General features: G+C 40.4%; 1 protein-coding gene across 2 annotated transcripts; it reads left to right on the plus strand.

Moving 5' to 3' along the window:
• Window positions 1-2,235: 2,235 nt before the first annotated feature.
• On the plus strand, window positions 2,236-18,886 carry spry4 (sprouty homolog 4 (Drosophila)). Of its 2 annotated transcripts, none has more exons than XM_052015057.1 (2): window positions 2,236-2,448; window positions 17,660-18,886. In XM_052015057.1, the coding sequence occupies exon 2, from the start codon at window positions 17,700-17,702 to the stop codon at window positions 18,615-18,617; it is 918 nt and encodes a 305-aa protein (XP_051871017.1). In that variant the 5' UTR covers window positions 2,236-2,448; window positions 17,660-17,699; the 3' UTR covers window positions 18,618-18,886. The 2 variants fall into 2 exon arrangements, with proteins under 2 accessions (XP_051871017.1, XP_051871018.1); XM_052015058.1 differs by lacking the exon at window positions 2,236-2,448 and adding an exon at window positions 15,548-15,872.
• The last annotated feature ends 344 nt before the right edge of the window (window positions 18,887-19,230 follow it).

Genomic DNA, 19,230 nt, shown 5'->3' on the forward strand with positions numbered 1-19,230 from the left:
TCTAACCACCGACCCTTAACGTTCAATGGCATCACCACTTGTTACCACTGAACAGAATCTCAATTGGACCAGCCACATAAATACCAGGGTTACAAGAGTAGGTTGGATATCCTGCAGTGAGTGACTCGCTGCCTGCCACCCCGATGACTGTCCATCATTTACAAGGCACCAAATAGGAGTGTGATGTAAAGCTCTCCACTTGTCTGGATGACTGCAGCTCCAACACTACTCAAGATGCCCAACACCATCTAGGACAAACAGCCTGTTTGATTAGTACCCTGTCCATCACCCTGAACATTCATTCTCCCCATGCACCAAAGGCACTAAGTATTATTTAGTTTGATTGCCTGCTCATTGTTCACTGTGGAAGATGTTATCTTTTGGATAAGGCCTTACACTGAAGATCTGAACATCTGCTTATTCTGATTTACAATGTGCACGTAGTTACACATCAAGGACACTCCAACTGCACCTCCTAAACATGAAGCTTCTACCACTTATAAAGGTTGTGAAAACACTACCACTGGTTCCTTTCAAAGTCAGGCACCATTCAGACCTGGAACTATATCACTGTTACTTCACCGTCACTAGGTCAAAATCCAGGAAACCTCTACCCAATAGCATTATGGAGATTTCTTCACCAGGACTGCAATGGTTCAAGGCAGCTCCTCACCTCCCTCTCCAGAGGGATTAGGGATGGGAAATAAAGGCAGGCCTTGCTGATGATGTCTGGATCCCCAAAACTGAATGAATAAAAAAAACCTGTTGATACCAGTAGATCTTAGCCTTCCAATTCAGCGTGTATCCAAAAATGAACCAACCATGCTAAGAAGGATCACCCAACTAGACATACCAGATATTAAAGGTTATAACAAGCAAAGTTGAAGGGCCTTGTGCTTCAGATTGCCAGGATTTGAAGGCCATTTCTGAGCTACAGTAATAAATATGGAACAACATATTTAGAACTGTAAATGAATTTTAAAGGTCAGTTTTGGCTGGCAGCTAAATGGCATCCATAGCATCAGAGATTGAAACAGTACCTTCTAAGTGTTTAGAACATCCCTTAATGTTCCATTGCTACTTTTGAAGTGCCATCACTGATATGCCAGGAACACAGCAATCAATTTGCATTCAGCAACATTTAATGAACAGCACACAAGCTAAATAGCCAGTGAAAATGTTCTTAGTGGTGCTTGTAGTGGCTTGAATTGTGGCAGAGACAACAGTAAGCACTTTCTTTCCAATGGCACCATGTACTGTATACTATATTCACCTGAATAAGCAGATGTTCAGATCATCAATTTAATGGCTCACATAAAAGGTAACACTTCCCACAGTGCAGCACTCCAACAGAGTTACTCTAAAATGGGCAGATAATCCATAATGGGTGAGGAATGAATATCAGCTGGGACAACTCCCTTGCTCTTTTTCAAAGTGGCACCATGAGATCTGATACTACAATGCGAGATATCAGACAACACCTCATCCAAAAAATTATCACCTTCAATTATCACCTGGTAGAATGTTAGCCTGGATTATTGGTCTGTAGAGTGACGCTCAATACATGGCCTTGTGAATGAGGCAAGATTACTGAATTATTACAGTACAGAGTAAAGCCATTCACCCCAATGAGTCAATGCCAACAATCCAGTCAAAGCCTTGCAAGTTATTGTCTTTCAAATACCTGTCCAATTTTCTTTTTGAAAACATTGATTCTGTTTCTACCATGTTTATTGTCAGTGAATTCCAGATTGTAACTACTCTCTGCAGAAAAAAAATTCCCCTTACATCCACTCGGTATCTTTTGTCCAAAATTTTAGATTGCTGCCTTGCTCCTTTAACTATGAGCAAATGGCGACAGTTACCCTACCTAAATCAGTTATGGACCAGTTCCTGCCAAAAGGAGCCACAGTTGGCACCTTACCAGTGAATAGGAACAGGCCATTCAGCCCCTCGATCCTATCCAACTCTATTAAATTCGATCATAAGTGGACCCTGACCACAAGTGTCTGGTGATAATCAATTCACCACTTACCATTAACATGCATTTGATACTGGCTTTCAATGAGAACTTTAACAATCATTTTAACTCTTCCCTCTCCCAATGTTCTCCTTCGACGTTACAACCAGCTAAAGCACAATATTCAACTGGGCTTGAACAAAAACATTCAGTGAATGAAAGCGGGCTGATCGAATTCATTGCAGCTAAGTACTAGAATGGTGTATTTGTTGTTATTGGACGATATATTGCCTCTCCTCCCATCCCTCCTGTTTGTATAGTCCCCGATTCTTCCGGGCTGTAAAAAAGGAAGATTGGCACCAACGGCACACTAACAGTAAACAGCGGCAATCGATACATGGCGACTCTTATCGGTTGGGAAAGCTCACAAGACCAATCGAGAGCAACTCCCAAGATCCGCTCGCCAGCCTCCTCGCTCCAGTTTCACGGTGAGTGTCTTGACTTCTGAACTGCTTAAAGCAATCCTTCCCTTACAGTGCGATCTCTTGATCACAGTCACTTTTAAAGCAACGACGCCGGGGTATTTGATAGCGTTTGGTGCAAAGTTAATGTTAAAATCTAAGTTGTACTAAAGAGGGAACGTGCGTGCAAACTTGGTCTTTAAAACGTGCGGTTGTAAGTGTATAGATATTCCAAGTTTATTTTTTAAAATTTAAGAATGAAAAAAATCTCCACCCTCCCTCCCCTCACACACAAATAGTGCATGTTCAACTTGTAAAACAAACTTTCTTTGCTGCACACGCTCGCCAACACTTTTACCTCTTGTTTTGGCAAAACTCAAGTCGGAAATAAAACAAAATAAAGACTGTGAGCGTTCTAATTTATCTTCTAAATAAACACTCGGACCCCGATTTAATGGATATGCTGTTTCCGTCCTGATAGTTTAAACGTGGTATTAAATATAATTTTATTCTTCCCGTCTGTAAACTAAAACGCGTTTCTTATTTTCTTTTAAATATGAAAAGTCTCTTAATTTAACTTGGGGAGGGACGTGTAAAGAAAACAGATTTTCTTGAAAATATCAAAATACTACTTTAATCCAAACCATATTAATTGGTAAATGGTTTTGCAATACTCAAAGAAATAATACGTTGTGTTTCATTCACAAACTTGGCGGTCTGTTTTTCCTTTCAGCAAGGGCTTTTTTATATAACAAGTGAGATAAGCATTTAAGCAGTTCTTAAAATTTTATTTCTGTATTTTAAAAGTTTGGACTTTGACTCATGGATAAACATCACAGCGCGTTTAAACTGATCCTTTTTTTCCTCTTCACTTTTGCCTCTATATGCAGGGGAGGAGTCGGGGTGGGGGTGCGGCGGAGAGCAGACAGTAGGATACTTTAGAGAAAATTACAATAATTTCCGTTCTGTGGTTTACTTACAAATGAACACATCCTGTCCTTTTGTGAGGCTCGGGGCGCCTGCCAGGCGGGCCGTCTGTATCAGCGCTGCTTAAAGAAAGAACTCCGCTTTCCCCTCCCAACACACACAAACTCAACCCATTCAGCTCCACTCTCCCGCACTGCTACCTAAATATTGGCCCCCGATCCCACAGTCTGTATTCTGATCTGTTTAAATAGACAGCGCCGACTTTTTTTTTATTAATTTACATCGTCGAACTGAAATCTTTTTAGCCTTTTCTGTGTTGCTCTTAAGACTGCTCGCCCCACTCATTCTTCTGCGCGTTAGAAGTCGAATATGTTAATCATTGTTTACTCTTTCCAATTGTTAAACAATCTCAAGCACTTATTGTTACACCCGCCCCCAGCTCTTTGACATGTGGAGAGATTGGGTCAAATTCCAATATATATCTTCCTTTGCATTCGCAACAAAACAAGAACATTATTTCTGTTAACCGAAATATATTAATAAATCAAAACGTTTACGACGTTCGGGGGGGGGGGGGGTGGTGTGTGAGATAATGGTGGATTGCCATAACTTGACTAAAAATAAAATATCCACTTTTGTCTCCAGCGGTGCACCCCCTCTCCAGCCAATACCCTGATCTTGACTTGCATTTGCAAACAGTTGAGATGTAAAGCCTTTTACAGGAAAAGGCTGTCTCAGTTCCCTTAACCGGGCCAGCAGTCTATAGTTGTTTCAAAAGCACATTCCCTTTCTCTAACACGGGATCCCAGGATTTTTTCCCAGTCCTTTGGGGGTTGCTTGCTGCACTCCCTGATCCTGTTGTTTATAATCAGGCCCCTGGTTTTATGGTGACCTAATAAATCAAATCTCATTTTTATTACATGGGATTCTTAGATTTTTATAAGTGTTTTGGGATTCAGTTCTGTGATGTTTTTGTTTCCCCAAAGCCCTGACTGTGATCAGCAATGATGGGCTCCGATAATACATTTATTAAATGCACAGGATTTTGGGGGTAGTTCTTGGAAAATAGACATCTCAGAATCATTTGGACCATGTTTTCATAGCAGGCTTCCAATGAAGGTCAAATATTTTAACTTGTTTGTTAATGATCACTGCAAAGATTATTTGAATTCCTGGTTACAATTCTAAATTAAAGAAACCATTATTGCCAAGGCAATGTTGGTAGTGTGGTAATGTTAATGTAGCGATGCTCCAGTTGATGTATAAATATTATATTTTAAAGGAAAGAAGTAATAAATGCCTTTTTATACATCTATTGGACTTGGTTCTACAACTCTGCCATGATTTCTCTTATTGGGTAAATGCCATCTTGGAACTGTGGATGTGTAGACTTTCATAGAGTTGTACAGCATAGAAATAGGCCCTTCAGCCCACCATATCCATGCTGACCTTCTTGCCCATCTACATCGGCTTGGCCCCTTGTAAATTGACTGGCTCCACATTCCGGCATCCAGTGCTATCTGCCATCCAACACCTCCATCCACCTGCCCAATACCCCTGCTGTCTGTCTATGTGTGGTACACACACAAACTCAATAAGATCCCTCACACATATATAACTCTACCTTTGTCAAAATGGTTTGAATTAAGACTAGAGAAACAAAGGACTGCAGATACTGGAATCTAAATGGAAAACACGATGATGCTGGAGGAACTCAGCAGGCCGGGCAGCATCCGTGGAGAAAAGCAGGCGGTCAGCTTCTCGGGTCAGGACCCTTCTTCAGGACTGAAGATAGAATACTTCTTCTCTTCTTCCCTGAATTAAGATTGTCTGTTGCACCATGAACAACATGCTTTGAGTTCAGAGATTCTGGTGAAATTTCATCCTAAATCTTCCTAACTAACGTGCCCATATAATTTGCGGAATCAAATGAAACTTTTAATACTGTTTGTATTTTACATACTTTCAGACAGCCTATTAAAAAAAGGGACCGTTGCAAAACCAGTCATGTGTAGTTCCTACCGTAATGGGTTTCTCCTCACATTTTTCAGGAGATGTGTGTAATTTGGACCCTCCTGGTACGTCTGCAGGTTGGGTCACTGCCATTTACCCTATTAATGCTAAAAGGTAAAAAAAACATTGTTAGTAATGATTTCAAAACACAAATCCTTTTGGATACATTAACATAAATCTGACAGCCTTTCACACAACTGAAGAAACACTTCCCAACAAAGTCCCTTCTACTATTCAGGTAATCTGTTTATTCTAAGGGAGTTGAAGAACCCTGGGATTTTGTTGGGGCACGTAAGCTAAAGCCACAAACAGTGATCATTACTGCACTGTCCTAGAATTCCACTAGAATCAAACAACCATTGTGTTAGTGGCAAGCTCCAACTCATTTTAATAGCACCAGAAGAGATCAGAGGAGTTTTTTAAAAAATAGATATAAAGCTGTAAACAAATATCATGCTGTGCTTTGTATGGACTTTTGAACGATACTACAATTGATTTTGAGCATTATGACAATTACTTAGTTTTGGACTCTTACGGGGGTCTTTCACTCTTTATTTTCCCTGGTCTCCCAGTGCTTCCTACAACAGGGCCGAACGTCCTTTACTTGATATGCTGAGCCCTGTGATCTTTCAGCACTGTTGCTGTCAAAGCTCTATTTTGAATGGCAAGAAAAGAAAGAGTTCTCATTTATTAAATGGTTTTCACAATCTTGGGACATTCAGAAGCACTTCAAAGCAAGTAAAATAACTTTGAAGCTCAGTTGGTGTTGTTATGTAGCAAAAGATGCAGCCAATTTGCACAGAGCAAGTTCCTACAAATAATAGTGGGACAAATGCCCAGTTAATCTGATTTAATACTAAGGAAGTATTGTTTTGTGGGTGTGTCCGAGATACCTGCTTCTTATTGCCTGAGCTTTCTAATATCTGCTCAGTGCTACATCTGCCTCATATTTTCTTCTTAAATTGATGTCTTTTTGACTGTGTGTCAGAAACTCTATTCCCCATAGTTTGGTAAAATTTGATATTGCCCTAATTTTACAAGCATTTAAAGCATTTAATTCATGTGTTCTCATTTCCAAAGAGTATTATCAGTTACTGCTGATCTGTATTTAATTGTATATAACTATTTCGGTAATATCTTCAGCAGTTTCAGCAGCTAATTCATTAAAGGTAGTATTGACTTCATAGTTTCCTGTTATCTGGTTAATGGAATTTAGTATTAATTTGGGCAGTTCTCTAAAGTTTCACAAACTTTATTTTAATGTTGTTTTTGGGCTCTGGAGGATACTGCGAAATTGAATACTTTTCCATTCTTGGCATGCTAGGTTACCATCAATTACTGTCAATTCAGATTATAGTGTGGACAGATGTTAAATAAATCTCTCTCTAGTCTATCCCAACAATGCTCCTTCACCTCAATCTCAGTCTCAGAAATGTACTCCTTAGCACTGCACATCCTTTGCTGTACAGCTTTTTTTCTGACTTCTCTGAAACTGCCATTTTGTTTGCATTTAACTGTGGGCTCTTTTGTATTCTGGCTCAACTTGCAACTGATCAGGGCTAGACCATAAGATTCAATAAGAGAGAGAGAGAGAGAGGGAGACGAGACCTCCATCCATCAGTCTCAGGTCCCAGAATGAAGAGTGTGCTAACTTTGCAGCACCTGTTGTTTAAAACATCTATGAAATAAAGAGCAACATTTTAATTTAATTTAGTGTGTCCTGAGTGGTAGTAAGGGAACAATACAAGCAAAGGTATATCACAGGAATAATGGACCAAATAGTTCAGTGCTTTTAGTGATTACTATTGGTGATTTTGTGTGTGTATGTGTTTTTGCCATGTCGCTGGACAATCGTAAAATGGGAGAACACAAGTCCCTTTTAATAGACAGTGACTATTAAAGAACTTTATTAATAATTAGGATCTAAAATTCTGTGTATTCAAAACGGGTTCATCATTTTACATTACCTTTGACCTAATTACACTACAGAATGTTTCACAATTCAAGCAAGAGGGCAGATACTTCCTTGACTGTACAAAGTTCCATCTCAGGCAACGAAATAAAACTCCTGCATTCAAGATGTTCTATTCTGTTTTCCTAATTATAGATCCTTAACTTCAAAGATCGCGGTGTCACAGTGACATCTAGGCAAAAGCTAATGCTTCCCAAATGTGCTTTATACACAAAACCTCTACTGTGGCAGTCGGCAAACAGGTTAACTTTTTTTTCTCACCAATTTTCTTTTCCAATTTCCTTCCTTCCTCTATTGCCTGGAGGCATCTGCTTCTTGCTCTGATGTGAATCCAAAGGTAACAGGCATCCTCCGCATCACACCCAAATAGGGATTATTCACGGGTAGTCAGTGGGTCTTCAGTGCTCCTTTTTCTAAGAGGAAGATGCTGACGTATACCTATAGGAGTATCACTAGCTGGATTCAGTTGGTGGCCTGCATAACTATGGATGATGTTATATACAAGCCTAATTCTGGGTGCACTCACAGTGTACATATGTGCACTTTTCAGCAAGGATGACCGGAGTGCAGGCTGAACGCTTTCCTCACCTCCAGGGTTCTTGAGGACCATTACTGTCAACAAGACTGGGACCAATACTGGGGGAATGTAGTCTTGTTAGACTGTTCCCCTTTGGACAAAATGTAAAACTAGCTGGTAAACTAATCAAGTGAACTCAGTCCCAAGGCTGCACTGACCACTGGGCACCTGCCAAAGTGGACATTAAATATCTCAAGGCATTACTCAAAAAAAGAGAGTGAGTTTTGTCAAATAGTTTTCTCTTCACCAACGCCAGGCAAGAATTATCATCACTGACTAAATTATTTATCTCATTGCTGTTTCTGAATGTTATTAAACACAAAATGGCTGCTTTGCTTGCAACAAGACAACAGGCACTCCGTATCCACATTATGATTGCAATAACACTTAGAGATGCTATATCTGAGAGGCATGATATGTTAAATACAAAGTACTTTAATGAAGTATATATGACCAGTTGTGTTTGGATTGAACTCCATGGATATACCTTGATGATGAGCAGAGGAGTTGTCTGGGTGTTGTTATCTCTGAATCAACATTACTGAAATAATATCAAGACATTATCTTTTGTTGTTCATGGGAGTTTTCTTGCATTCCAACAGTTTTCAGTACATCACAATGCATATAGGGACATCCTGAAGGTGTGATAACTGAAGTTTCTCTTTTCATATGAATAGTCTCTGTTCAGAAGAAGCAATATGCACACCCAATTTTATGATCATTATGAGTCATGGAATCATAGTTATACAGCATAGTAACGGGTCCTTTGGCCAACTAGTTACCATCAAGCATCCACCTACACCAATTTTACACCAATCCTATTTTATTCTCCACACATTCCTCTTAACTCTTCCCGGATTCTACCACTTATCTCCATACTAGGGACAATTTACAGTGGTCACCTAACCCTAAGGAATCCCATGTGGTCACAGAAAACACATGCAAACACCACACAGGCAGCAACGGAAGTCAGGATTGAACCTGCCTCGCTGGAATATGAGGCAGCAGCTCTACTAAGATAAGATAAGATCCTCATTAGTCACGTACATCGAAACACACAGTAAAATGCATCTTTTGCATAGATTGTTCTGGGGGCAGCCCACAAGTGTCGCCACACTTCCGACGCCAACATAGCATGCCCACAACTTCCTAACACATACGCCTTTAGAATGTGGGAGGAAACTGGAGCACCCGGAGGAAACCCACGCAGACACGGGGAGAACTTACAAACTCCTCACAGACAGTGGCCGGAATTGAACCTGGGTTGCTGGCACTGTAATAGTGTTACACTAACCGCTACACTACCGTGCCACCCTGTGCCTCTGTGCAGAATTTTGGATTAACCAAAAAGTTTTCCTTCTTGGCCTCTTTTATGCCTTCATTAATTCCTAGCAAGCTCAATGGCATGGGAGTTGTAGGTTAATTGGCCACTACAAATTGCCCCCAGTGTGTAGGTGAGTGGTAGAATCTGGGGGGAGTTGATGGGAATGTGGGGCAAATACAATGAGATCAATATAAATGGACACTTAATGGTCAGCATCGACTCAGTGGGCTGAATGGCCTGTTTCCATGCTATATCAATTTATGAGAAAGGTCACCAGAAGATGGCAACACATTTTAGTCGTCATATCACTTCTGTGAAAAATGTTTATGAGTTTTTGGTTTCAGTAGAATTGCTCAATGAAAGATTAAACAGAAAGTGCACAAATATTTGCAGTTTATTCATTTTTTTTAATGAACATTAGAATTCCTGATCAATGCTTTACGTTTCTTGCCAAGTTAGCTTTGATACATTGAAGCAGAATTGTGACATGCTCCCAGGTTGTCTCCTGGGTGAAATGGCCTTTGAGTGTTTTAGATGTTCTTGAATCTTCACTTATCTCAACTCAGGATGCTGTCCTTTTGGTTTAAGCATAAGGTGTAGAATTACTAATCCTGGTTGGAACATTTCATGGCAAACTGATTTATGATTGTAAATAGAAACGGAAAAGTTGCTTAGGAGAATGAAACTCAACTGATGGCAAGTTGGAATTTGGACTCTTAAATTTATCTGTGTTAACATGTGATCTAAAGTTTTAATTAAACTTATCTCAGCAGTGGAATTGCCCCCTTCCACACAGAATTCATTGAATTATGGTAAGTAATTTCTTACAAGTCTTTTGAGACCAACAAATTCAGTCCTATAATTACATGAAAAGGTTGGATTGGCTCATAGATAGAACCTGAGATAGCAAACAGAAATTCTCAATGAGCTATCACACAGGATTTGAACACAATTTTAAAAGACAAATGTGCCTGAAACACAACTGTTAGAGATACAATCATTTGTACTGCAGTTGCACTGTGAACAATCTGCCACTTCAAAAATATTTTTAATTAAAAGTGTGCTTTCAATTGATGCCAAGCGGTATAGCAACCCTGCTGTATGGCGAGGGGTTGGCATTGTTTGATGTGGGTGGGCTGAGCGAGCTCAATCTGCACGCTCCTGCCCACCTGCATCCTCATTCTGTGTCTCAGCTGTTGCCTGGTAGAGACACAGGAGCAATAGGCTCCCAGTGGCATCTGTCATTAGAGCTGATCTGCGGAGAGGTACGTTTGTGTGGATAAAAGGGGGCATAAGTGTAAAATGCTTTTATGTATAATACCTGTTGCGGAGACGGATTAGTAATCGCATATTATGTGATGCTCCTTAAAAAAACAAATGTGAAGAATATGTCTTTTATGTGCCTATTGATGCTAATAAGCAACGATTGAATTTTTTCTTTATTTTGAACTTAATGCTAAGGAACACTGTAAGGAGACCTGTAAATCTTACAGGCATTTACACTACCTAAGGGACCTGAGAGGATGCTGAAGGATAAACTTTGGAACTTTAATGGTTTCATTCTGTGAGTTTCTAAGGCGCCTAAGGAAGAAATTAATGGCTTTTGAAACTTGTGCAGCACTACAGATTATTACTCTGGAAATTTCTCATATTGTAAACTATAAATCTTAATTTGTAGTTTAACATGGCAGTGAAATAGTTTTGGCAGAATTCTGGACTTGAAAATATATAGTTAAAAAAGAGCAGTCTGATATTGAGTATTTTCACTAAGTGTACGTTGGAGTATTTTGAATGCTAATATTCGTAAACTTGTGCTGAACTCGTTCATCTTAGATTACTAAAATGAGGTGTGGTTGTAATACAGTAAAAAGACTCAAACCTTTAAATAACACTCCAATTTTGTTTTACTATAGTTTGTCTTATCAGCTTTTAATACTGTTGTATTGCCACTGTGCAATTGTTTGTGTGTTTTGCCTTGACACAGCAAAAGGCAGGCACAGAAGGAAAATTCCATCGGCTTTCAACTCTCACTCACCCCATTCTTTTGTTGATGTCCCTTGAATCTTTTGACTGTGCCACGACCACTTTCGAATGCCTATTGTTCTTGCCTCAGTTGGAGTATGCCTCAGTGTGTTATTCTTTGATAAGTTTGGTGGCAAATTACTGCACTTTTCATTCATTCAGGGGTTACTCTGTGTTCTAGAATCATAATCTACATTTATGATCTATCCAGTGAATGAAGAGCACTGTTTATGGACAGTTACATACTGGCGTTAACCCTAGTTGAAAAACACTTCAGGTGAGAGTGTGGAATAAGGATTGTGTCCTTTCACTTCCGTGTCTAATCCAGCGGCATGAATAAGAAGATTTTCTCTCTTCTGTGCCCAGTGTAAAGATCCTGTGGACTCTTTCACTTTAATATGCAGCTAATAGAAAATACATGTTATATTGTTGGCTGCATTACTTAGTATATATATCCAGGAACCAAAGCTATTGTGGAAACCAAAACTGAGTGTTTATGAATCTGCCATCTGATTATGCTCTTTTTATGCAAATAGATATGGAGAGCTGGTTCTGGATGGCTGTGTTCTTAGGTGATCAAATCTCTTTATTACGAGAGATTTGCACTCAACAGTTCTAAATTGGGGAGAGTGATACACATATGTCTACTCACCCCAAACTACAAAATATCTACAAAAGTGAAAAGGTACATTTCATTCAAGCCCAAAGATTGGCACACTGAATCAGCAAGAATAGCAAACTTTTCTGAAGTTTAAGAGAGCAAAATAATAATTCTGACTTGCATAGGAAGGGCATTTTGATAACTGGAAGGGTTCCTAATAAAATTGTTGGTCCTCAAGGCCAAACACTGGAACATACGGTGAATGCATGCTCCTTGGAATCAGACCTTTGAACACTTTCGGCTTGGGTAGTAAAGAGAAATCTCATGGCTCATGGGCTCTGTTGAATGTGCTGAAGAATTGATTAGAACCTAATGCACATGAGGGAATGGACCAACTTCAATTATTTTTCCTGACCCTGCTTACCAGTTGGAAAATGGCCAGGAAATGTTTTGTTAATTAATATTTATTTTCTTTTGCACTTTAATCAGTTTATTTTTCTAAATCTTTGTAAAGTGTCAAGCTAGTTTTGCTTTCCAGTCAACTTTGCAATTAATATATTCTTCCCTAATGTTGCCATTGAGGTATATGCACCTGGAATGGTGTAGGTCCAGGGAAATGTCCCTGCTCCCAGTCCATCCAAGTTTCAGCATGGGTCTGAATGTGTGACTCCTTTCAGTTTTGCTCAGGCAAAAGTTGATAGTGAGAATTTTTTGCACACAATGTAAAGATGTCCACTTCTGCTGCTTTCATCTCCTTAATTTGGAAAAGCATCCACCAGCTTTGAATTACCTATTACAAAATGGTTTAGACAGGCAGTCACAGGATTTATGTTTGCTTGTCAAAAACAAGTGACTAGTGTTGCAGATAAGAAATACTGTAAGTTTATATTTGCCCTTTGTAGTATACATGAGTGGGAGTGTCCCTGAAGAAAGTAACTGCCAGTAAAGGCGGTATCCCTTGCTTGTCTCGAACTCAAGGGGACAAGGGTATAGAGGAGTTCAGCTGGGATATCAGAAATGCCAAAAGCGCTTTCCATTGAGGAAGCGGAAAATGTTGTTGAGTGCCCATTCTAGTGGGACTCTTATAGTTATAGGGGAGGTAAATAGTTGGGCAGCCAGTGGAGAAGATGCGTCCGTTGCCTGTTGTACCTATGGGCCATGGACATCCACCAGTAACCATGGTTACAGTAGATTGAGTCAGTTGTATTGAGCGACTGGGTCTTTGAAAGAATATTGGGCAGTGAAGAGATCCAGGAGGCATTCATATTATTGGGTGCAATGGCAGTCACCAGTAAAAGAACATGAGAGATTGATGATGGTCATACCTGAGACAAAAGAGAGGCAAAGATTTGCAGTGCTGACTGATCGGGTGTTATGATGGTAGCAAGGTACAGGGGAGAAGGTGTTTATTATAAAAGTATGCGAGGAAGTCACCACAAAGTTGAGAAAGAAACCTGCAAAGTAACAAGCTGGCCAGGAAATTAGAGCAGTGTGACATGTACCGGGGCAAAGGATAGTCCTTTATAAGTAGCCTGAGTGCAAGGCATCGTTTAGACAGTGATTTAGTATTTTGAGAGCAATTCACTATCCTCAATGGTAATTATTTCAGAGGAAGAGTTCATAATCTGATTGGACAGTATGAGAGTGTTCAGGATGATTTTGCTACAAGAATTCACAGATAAGTTGGAAGGCTTAAGGCTCAGCATGTAGTGCTGCTGTGAGGTACTTTTAATTGAGTTCAGCACAGAATGTACTGATGCAGAGGGTGAGACTCTGAGCTCTGGGGAAGAGCCCAGCGTCTGCAAGACTTTTGTTTACAGCGTGGGTGAATGGAGAGAACCAAGTGTATACTGAGTTGGCTGCTTTGAGAGAACTGCACTGCAATGTGGAGGCAGTTCAAATGCTCTGAAGATCCAATGATGAATGCCACAGCAGATACAAACATAATGGAGTCAACTTAATAAATCGTAGCCACAATATGACGGGAGAACTTGAAACAGCCATATAACTTGTGAGCTTTGGAAACGATCCCAAGAAGGAAAGTTAAACGAGATAACTTTATAACTTAAGGGGGGCAACAAGAAAGAGGAAAGGTTCAGTCTCTACGGGAAGTCAGAATGAGAATCAGGAAATAAGATGGTGAGAGAGCAGAGACATAAAGATGGAGAGCCTTAAGAAGCAACCAAAATAGAAATAGATATGGCTGTAATTGGCTCATTATTGACTATCATAGGCTCAATGTATAACTGTGGCATTGTAACAGTTAATGTGTTTTAAGCCTATACTAAGTTTAACTTTTACACTTGATGTTTAGAATATGCAATACAATGTACTCAAAGTCTACTTGGCTATGAATATAATTCAAGCAACAGCTGCAAAGCAGGATGTGAGTCCAGATATGAATGAAAACTATCTGAAGAAATAATATACTCGAATTATCAGTAGCTGTGATGGTTACTTTAGAGAAATGAAGTGAATGGTTTGTTGTCAAAAGACTGAGAGAGTTTTTTTTGCTGGGTTATATTTAGAGCTGTGTGTATATGTCTCTGTAAATAATTAGTTAATTGTATAATTTTGTGTATGCAAATTGTTAACTCGTGGTCTTTAGATAGTTGGTATGGCTTTATCACCATTTGAAACTGTATAATGCATGTGATTGTGAGTGCACCTTTAAGAACGGAGTGTACAAAGTAGCATGGCTTTTGATAGATTGTTGCATGAGCCACTGGTATTAGCTGAAAGTTGACTTTAAATAAAGACTGTTTTATTGGCAGCTCTGTCTCTATTATTTCCCTTAATGAATAACACCACCAAAGGGCCTATATATATATTATTCCTATGTCTCTAGTTTCAGGTGGGATTGTTCAAGGCGTGACACTTATATATAACATTCAGCAGAATAGTTGTCAATAATTATAACTGTGTTATTCTGATCTAGATATTAAATATTTTTCATTAAAAAATAAGCACAATGCACTCATGATTTGTACTGCAGCCCTGGAGAAGGTTATAGTTGAATTTGGCTATTTAATTGTAAAGATGAGATCTCTGCATTTAGCAAAGGTGCCAGTCCTCCATTGCAACTCGAGAAAGTATTATTGGCTCAGTTAGAGAAAACACCCTCTTGACGGGGAAAAATGCATTGCAGTAATAAATGGTAAAGAACGTACAAATCGTCATTATTACGTTTTGACCGAGGGTTTCAAGGGATGGGGTTATTGGAACAGTGGAGAAGGGCGATATCCCTTTAAAGCACATGTCACCCCCTCTCTCTGTCTCCATTCTTTAATTCACAACAATCTCAGAGAATATATCAATGAACACCTTACCGACCAATCAGAGTGCAGATTTACAAAGCCCACACCCAGTCGCCCAATCAACTTCCACCGGATGCGGCATTTCCTCTTTAATTACCCAATCAACATCGCGTGTATTTACTTGCGTCCTATAGTAAGCCGGTATGCAAATAAAGCCGTGGGAAGCGGAGGCGTGCTGCAGTGGGTGACGGGAACTGTAGTCTGTGTCTCTCCGGACCTTGGGAAAATAAATGAGGGTAAAACTACAAGCCTCATAGTGCACTGCAAGAAAGCCGCCTGCGCACTGCGCTGACTGTGCCTCTCCATTCATGAGCGCCGAGCGAGAGAGAAAAAAATTGCATTTCACAGAAAGTGGGGCTGATGGACGGTGCTGAGTCGGAGACTCTGCAGTTTATCAATGATTCAGCCACAATCTCCACTGTGAATCTGCAAAAGCAACGACTGCATCTACTGTACTCCTAATACTTACCAGTGGGATTATTGTTCCTGTCTTTTTTTTAATTTGCTGTTGATTTAATATAATATAATTAAAGAAAATACTACCCTCCCGGCCACTGCCAAACGTTTCATTCACAAAATTACGCAGAATCCGCCACTGTGCGCCCTCACGCCGAGCGGTACTGCATCTACAAAGCAGAGCATCCCCCGATTGCACCTGGGTGTTAGAGGAGCTTGTTATTATTCTGGGGACGTTTAAAGTAAGTATATTCTATTTATTTTTGTTGTGCACGTTACATTCATGAGTTAAATATCATAATTATGCGATTCCGATTATCTTTTAAAGAACACATCACGGGTAATATCAGAGTTATTTCCTTTTTTTGTTAACAAAAGTATTGTTAACATTAATACTGAATTACATTCTTTAAGCGAATTTCAAAGTCAAGAAATCAGCTAATAGAACATTGAAAAAATCTATTTATAAATTCTACAGTGCCGGTTTCTCTTTAAATCTGCATACTGTATGTTTTATTTCGACAAGATACTGTAATGGGGCGACCTGCAAAATAACTCGAAATAATACGCATTGAGGGCTGCTAATATGTTTTTCGGTATCTTAACATTGATTCTGGTTGTACTAACTAAAATGGAAAACAGGGAACCCGATTCTCAGTTTAGAGTCGAATTTAATGAGATTTCCGAGGTAATAGTTTTAAATAGTAAAGATTGGGTTTCTTGTGCGAACCCGTCCTTTGCAATTACAAATAGGGGTTATTATGAAAATATGTTTCATTGTATCCTTCAATGGCTTGCATCGATTATTCAAATTGATGAAAAACGCATCCTAGCCTCCCGGTGTGCGGCCAAATCGATCCATTCATTAATCGGCAATTTTATGAATGAAATTCCATTATTGGCTGCGCCCGGGGTACAGACTCGCAGCCTTCACGGTTAAAATTATAATAGTGATTCATCCTTCGGTTCCTTATTGTGCTTGTTCAAATGCCGTATTATTTAGAATGCAGAATATCGCCGTATATAAAACACGTCCCTTTGTAATGTTTAAATATATGGAATAAACATCTGTTGTCGTGTTACTCTTATGAGGACTGGCGTTCTAGTTCATCAAATATTGCCAGGATAATTCAAGGGGGTATAACTAACCTCAATGAATAAATCAACGGTTTGATCTGGGGTACTCTGATGAAATTATTTTGCCTATTCACCGGTCTGTGTGTGCGAATGATGTCCACGGTTTATTCATGTTACATGCACCCTTTTACATGCCTGTCTATAATGCAAACACTGGAGGAAATTACTACACGGCTAATATACAGCAGCCTAGCCCTCTCCATGGGTTACTGCACCAAGTCGGTTTTATGAATAGAAACCTGACAGTCGGCACCACCAATGCGAAAGAGCGGGGAAGAAATCAAAAGGCAGCACGGTAAGATAGGAGCACGCAACAGACCCCAGGGCTGACAGTTCTTTATGGTAACTGGTCATTACAACTGTAACAGAGCGGACGTGTCATTGGTTTGAAGGTTTAGCTAATCAGAGTTTTTTTTTCTCTTTTGTTAATGACTCTTTAAGGGTCTTGAGTTATTTATACAAAGTTTTCCTCTTTCGCAGCTGTTTTCGTTTTTTTTGAAGCATTGATTTCATAAGTAGACAGAACGGGCGAGTCCAGAGATCACCAATACTATTTGAATCTAGGAGTCTATTCATTTCAGGACTGCAGCCTTGATCTGAATGATTTTGCTGGGGTTTCCAGAACTTTAGATTTCGATAACAAAAATACACGGGGAGTGGTCAAGAGTGGTGAGCTAAATCTTCAAGCATCAGGAAGGCAGCGGTGTAGACTTTGAGCTCCCTTAATCACAGACATCCTTTAAAATTGCCAGTCTTTCGAATTCAGTTGATAATGTTTAAAGCAGGTCGATTTTCCTTTGGCCTTGGTCAGGTGCATTTTGCTTTGTTGAGGGATATTGGATTGATTTCAACATGACAACATTTTAAAATGTCCGATTGTCCTTTGTTGCAGGGGTTGGAATTCTAAGTGAGGAACAAGAAAACTGAGTCAAATGGAGTCCCGGGTTTCGCTCGGGAATGCTGGAAGCCCAGCTTCCGTGTTCCAACCCTTGCTGGACGGCCGCCTGCCTTACGGCAGATTGCAACACGCGACAATCTTACCCATGGACCAAATGAAGCCAAATCGCCTGGAGAACGATTACGTCGAAAATCCCATTGCCACCCAGCCCAGCAGGAACCCGAATGCCCACAGCAGGCCGTCTCCTCAGGAGAGGAGAGCCAGCAGTCACCGCGACCAGGGCTGCGACCACCATGAGCTCTCCAACCACAGCAGCGTGTCCTGGACTTCCATCAGTCGACCCGGTTCCATCAGCAGTAGCAGTAGTACCTCCTCGGATCAGAGACTGTTGGACCACGCAGCCCCGCCGTCGGTGGCCGATCACCTTGGCTGTCAGAGGGCCGTTCAATCACAGCCCAAATCATCCGGCTCCAAAGCAATCGATCTTAAAGAGACCTCCCAGCGTCAGGAGACTGGCAAGCACGTGTTACTATGCGAGGGCTGCGGGAAATGCAAGTGCACCCGCTGCACCTCGCCCAGAACTCTTCCCTACTGCTGGGTTTGCAACCAGAGATGTCAGTGTAGTCCACAGGATATTGTGAACTATGCCACCTGCATGTGTCTGGTCAGAGGAATTTTCTATCATTGTACCAATGAGGACGAGGAGGGATCTTGCGCAGACCACCCATGTTCCTGTTCCCACTCTAACTGTTGTGCCCGTTGGTGTTGTATGGGGACCATGTCCGTGTTCCTGCCTTGCTTACTCTGCTACCTGCCGGCAACTGGATGCGTCAAACTGTCCCAAAAGTTTTATGACACTGTTAGCCGGCCGGGCTGCCGTTGCAAGAATTCCAACAGTGTGTACTGCAAGGTCCCAGAGGTGTCAGGCTGCAATGGGGACAAGCCCTCATGATACAGGAAGCATGTGGTGTGCTTCGCAGAACCATTGTTCACACCCAGACTTTATTGGTCCAGCCCTTTTGCAAGATTTGTTTTTTTTTAAATGTTCAGTACTGAGTGGGTAAAACCTTCCTGTTGCTTTTTGAAATGGACATAATATATAATTAAATGAAGCTTTTAAGAAGCAGCTAAATATGGGATTTTCAAAACTTCTTTCAAAATTCATGTCTTTGCTCCTGATACTTGGAGGATATTCTGCTCAGAAACTAAAGGGTTTTTTTTGTTGATGTGTTGGGGTGCTGGGGAGGTGGGGGTGCTGGGGAGGTGAGGGTGCTGGGGAGGTGGGGTGATTGGGCAAAATGAATTTTAAACAGTTTACATGACTACCTCTAAATCCTACTATGTAGTATACTGGCCCATGTGTTTCAGACATTGATATTGTCACCATAATGCTTTGCCTTTTTTAAAACATCTCATACAGAATTTAACCAGACATTTTTTTATATGTCCCAAGGTTGCAGAAGCAGGTTTTGTTTTGGAATACCATCAATAGCTAATATTCCCCTAAATTTCCCAGATTACATCAGGCAGGCTTAAAACTATTGATCCATGTTGTGCCAAAAATT

This window comes from Pristis pectinata, chromosome 4, assembly GCF_009764475.1.
Source record: "Pristis pectinata isolate sPriPec2 chromosome 4, sPriPec2.1.pri, whole genome shotgun sequence".
NCBI classification, from domain to species: domain Eukaryota; kingdom Metazoa; phylum Chordata; class Chondrichthyes; order Rhinopristiformes; family Pristidae; genus Pristis; species Pristis pectinata.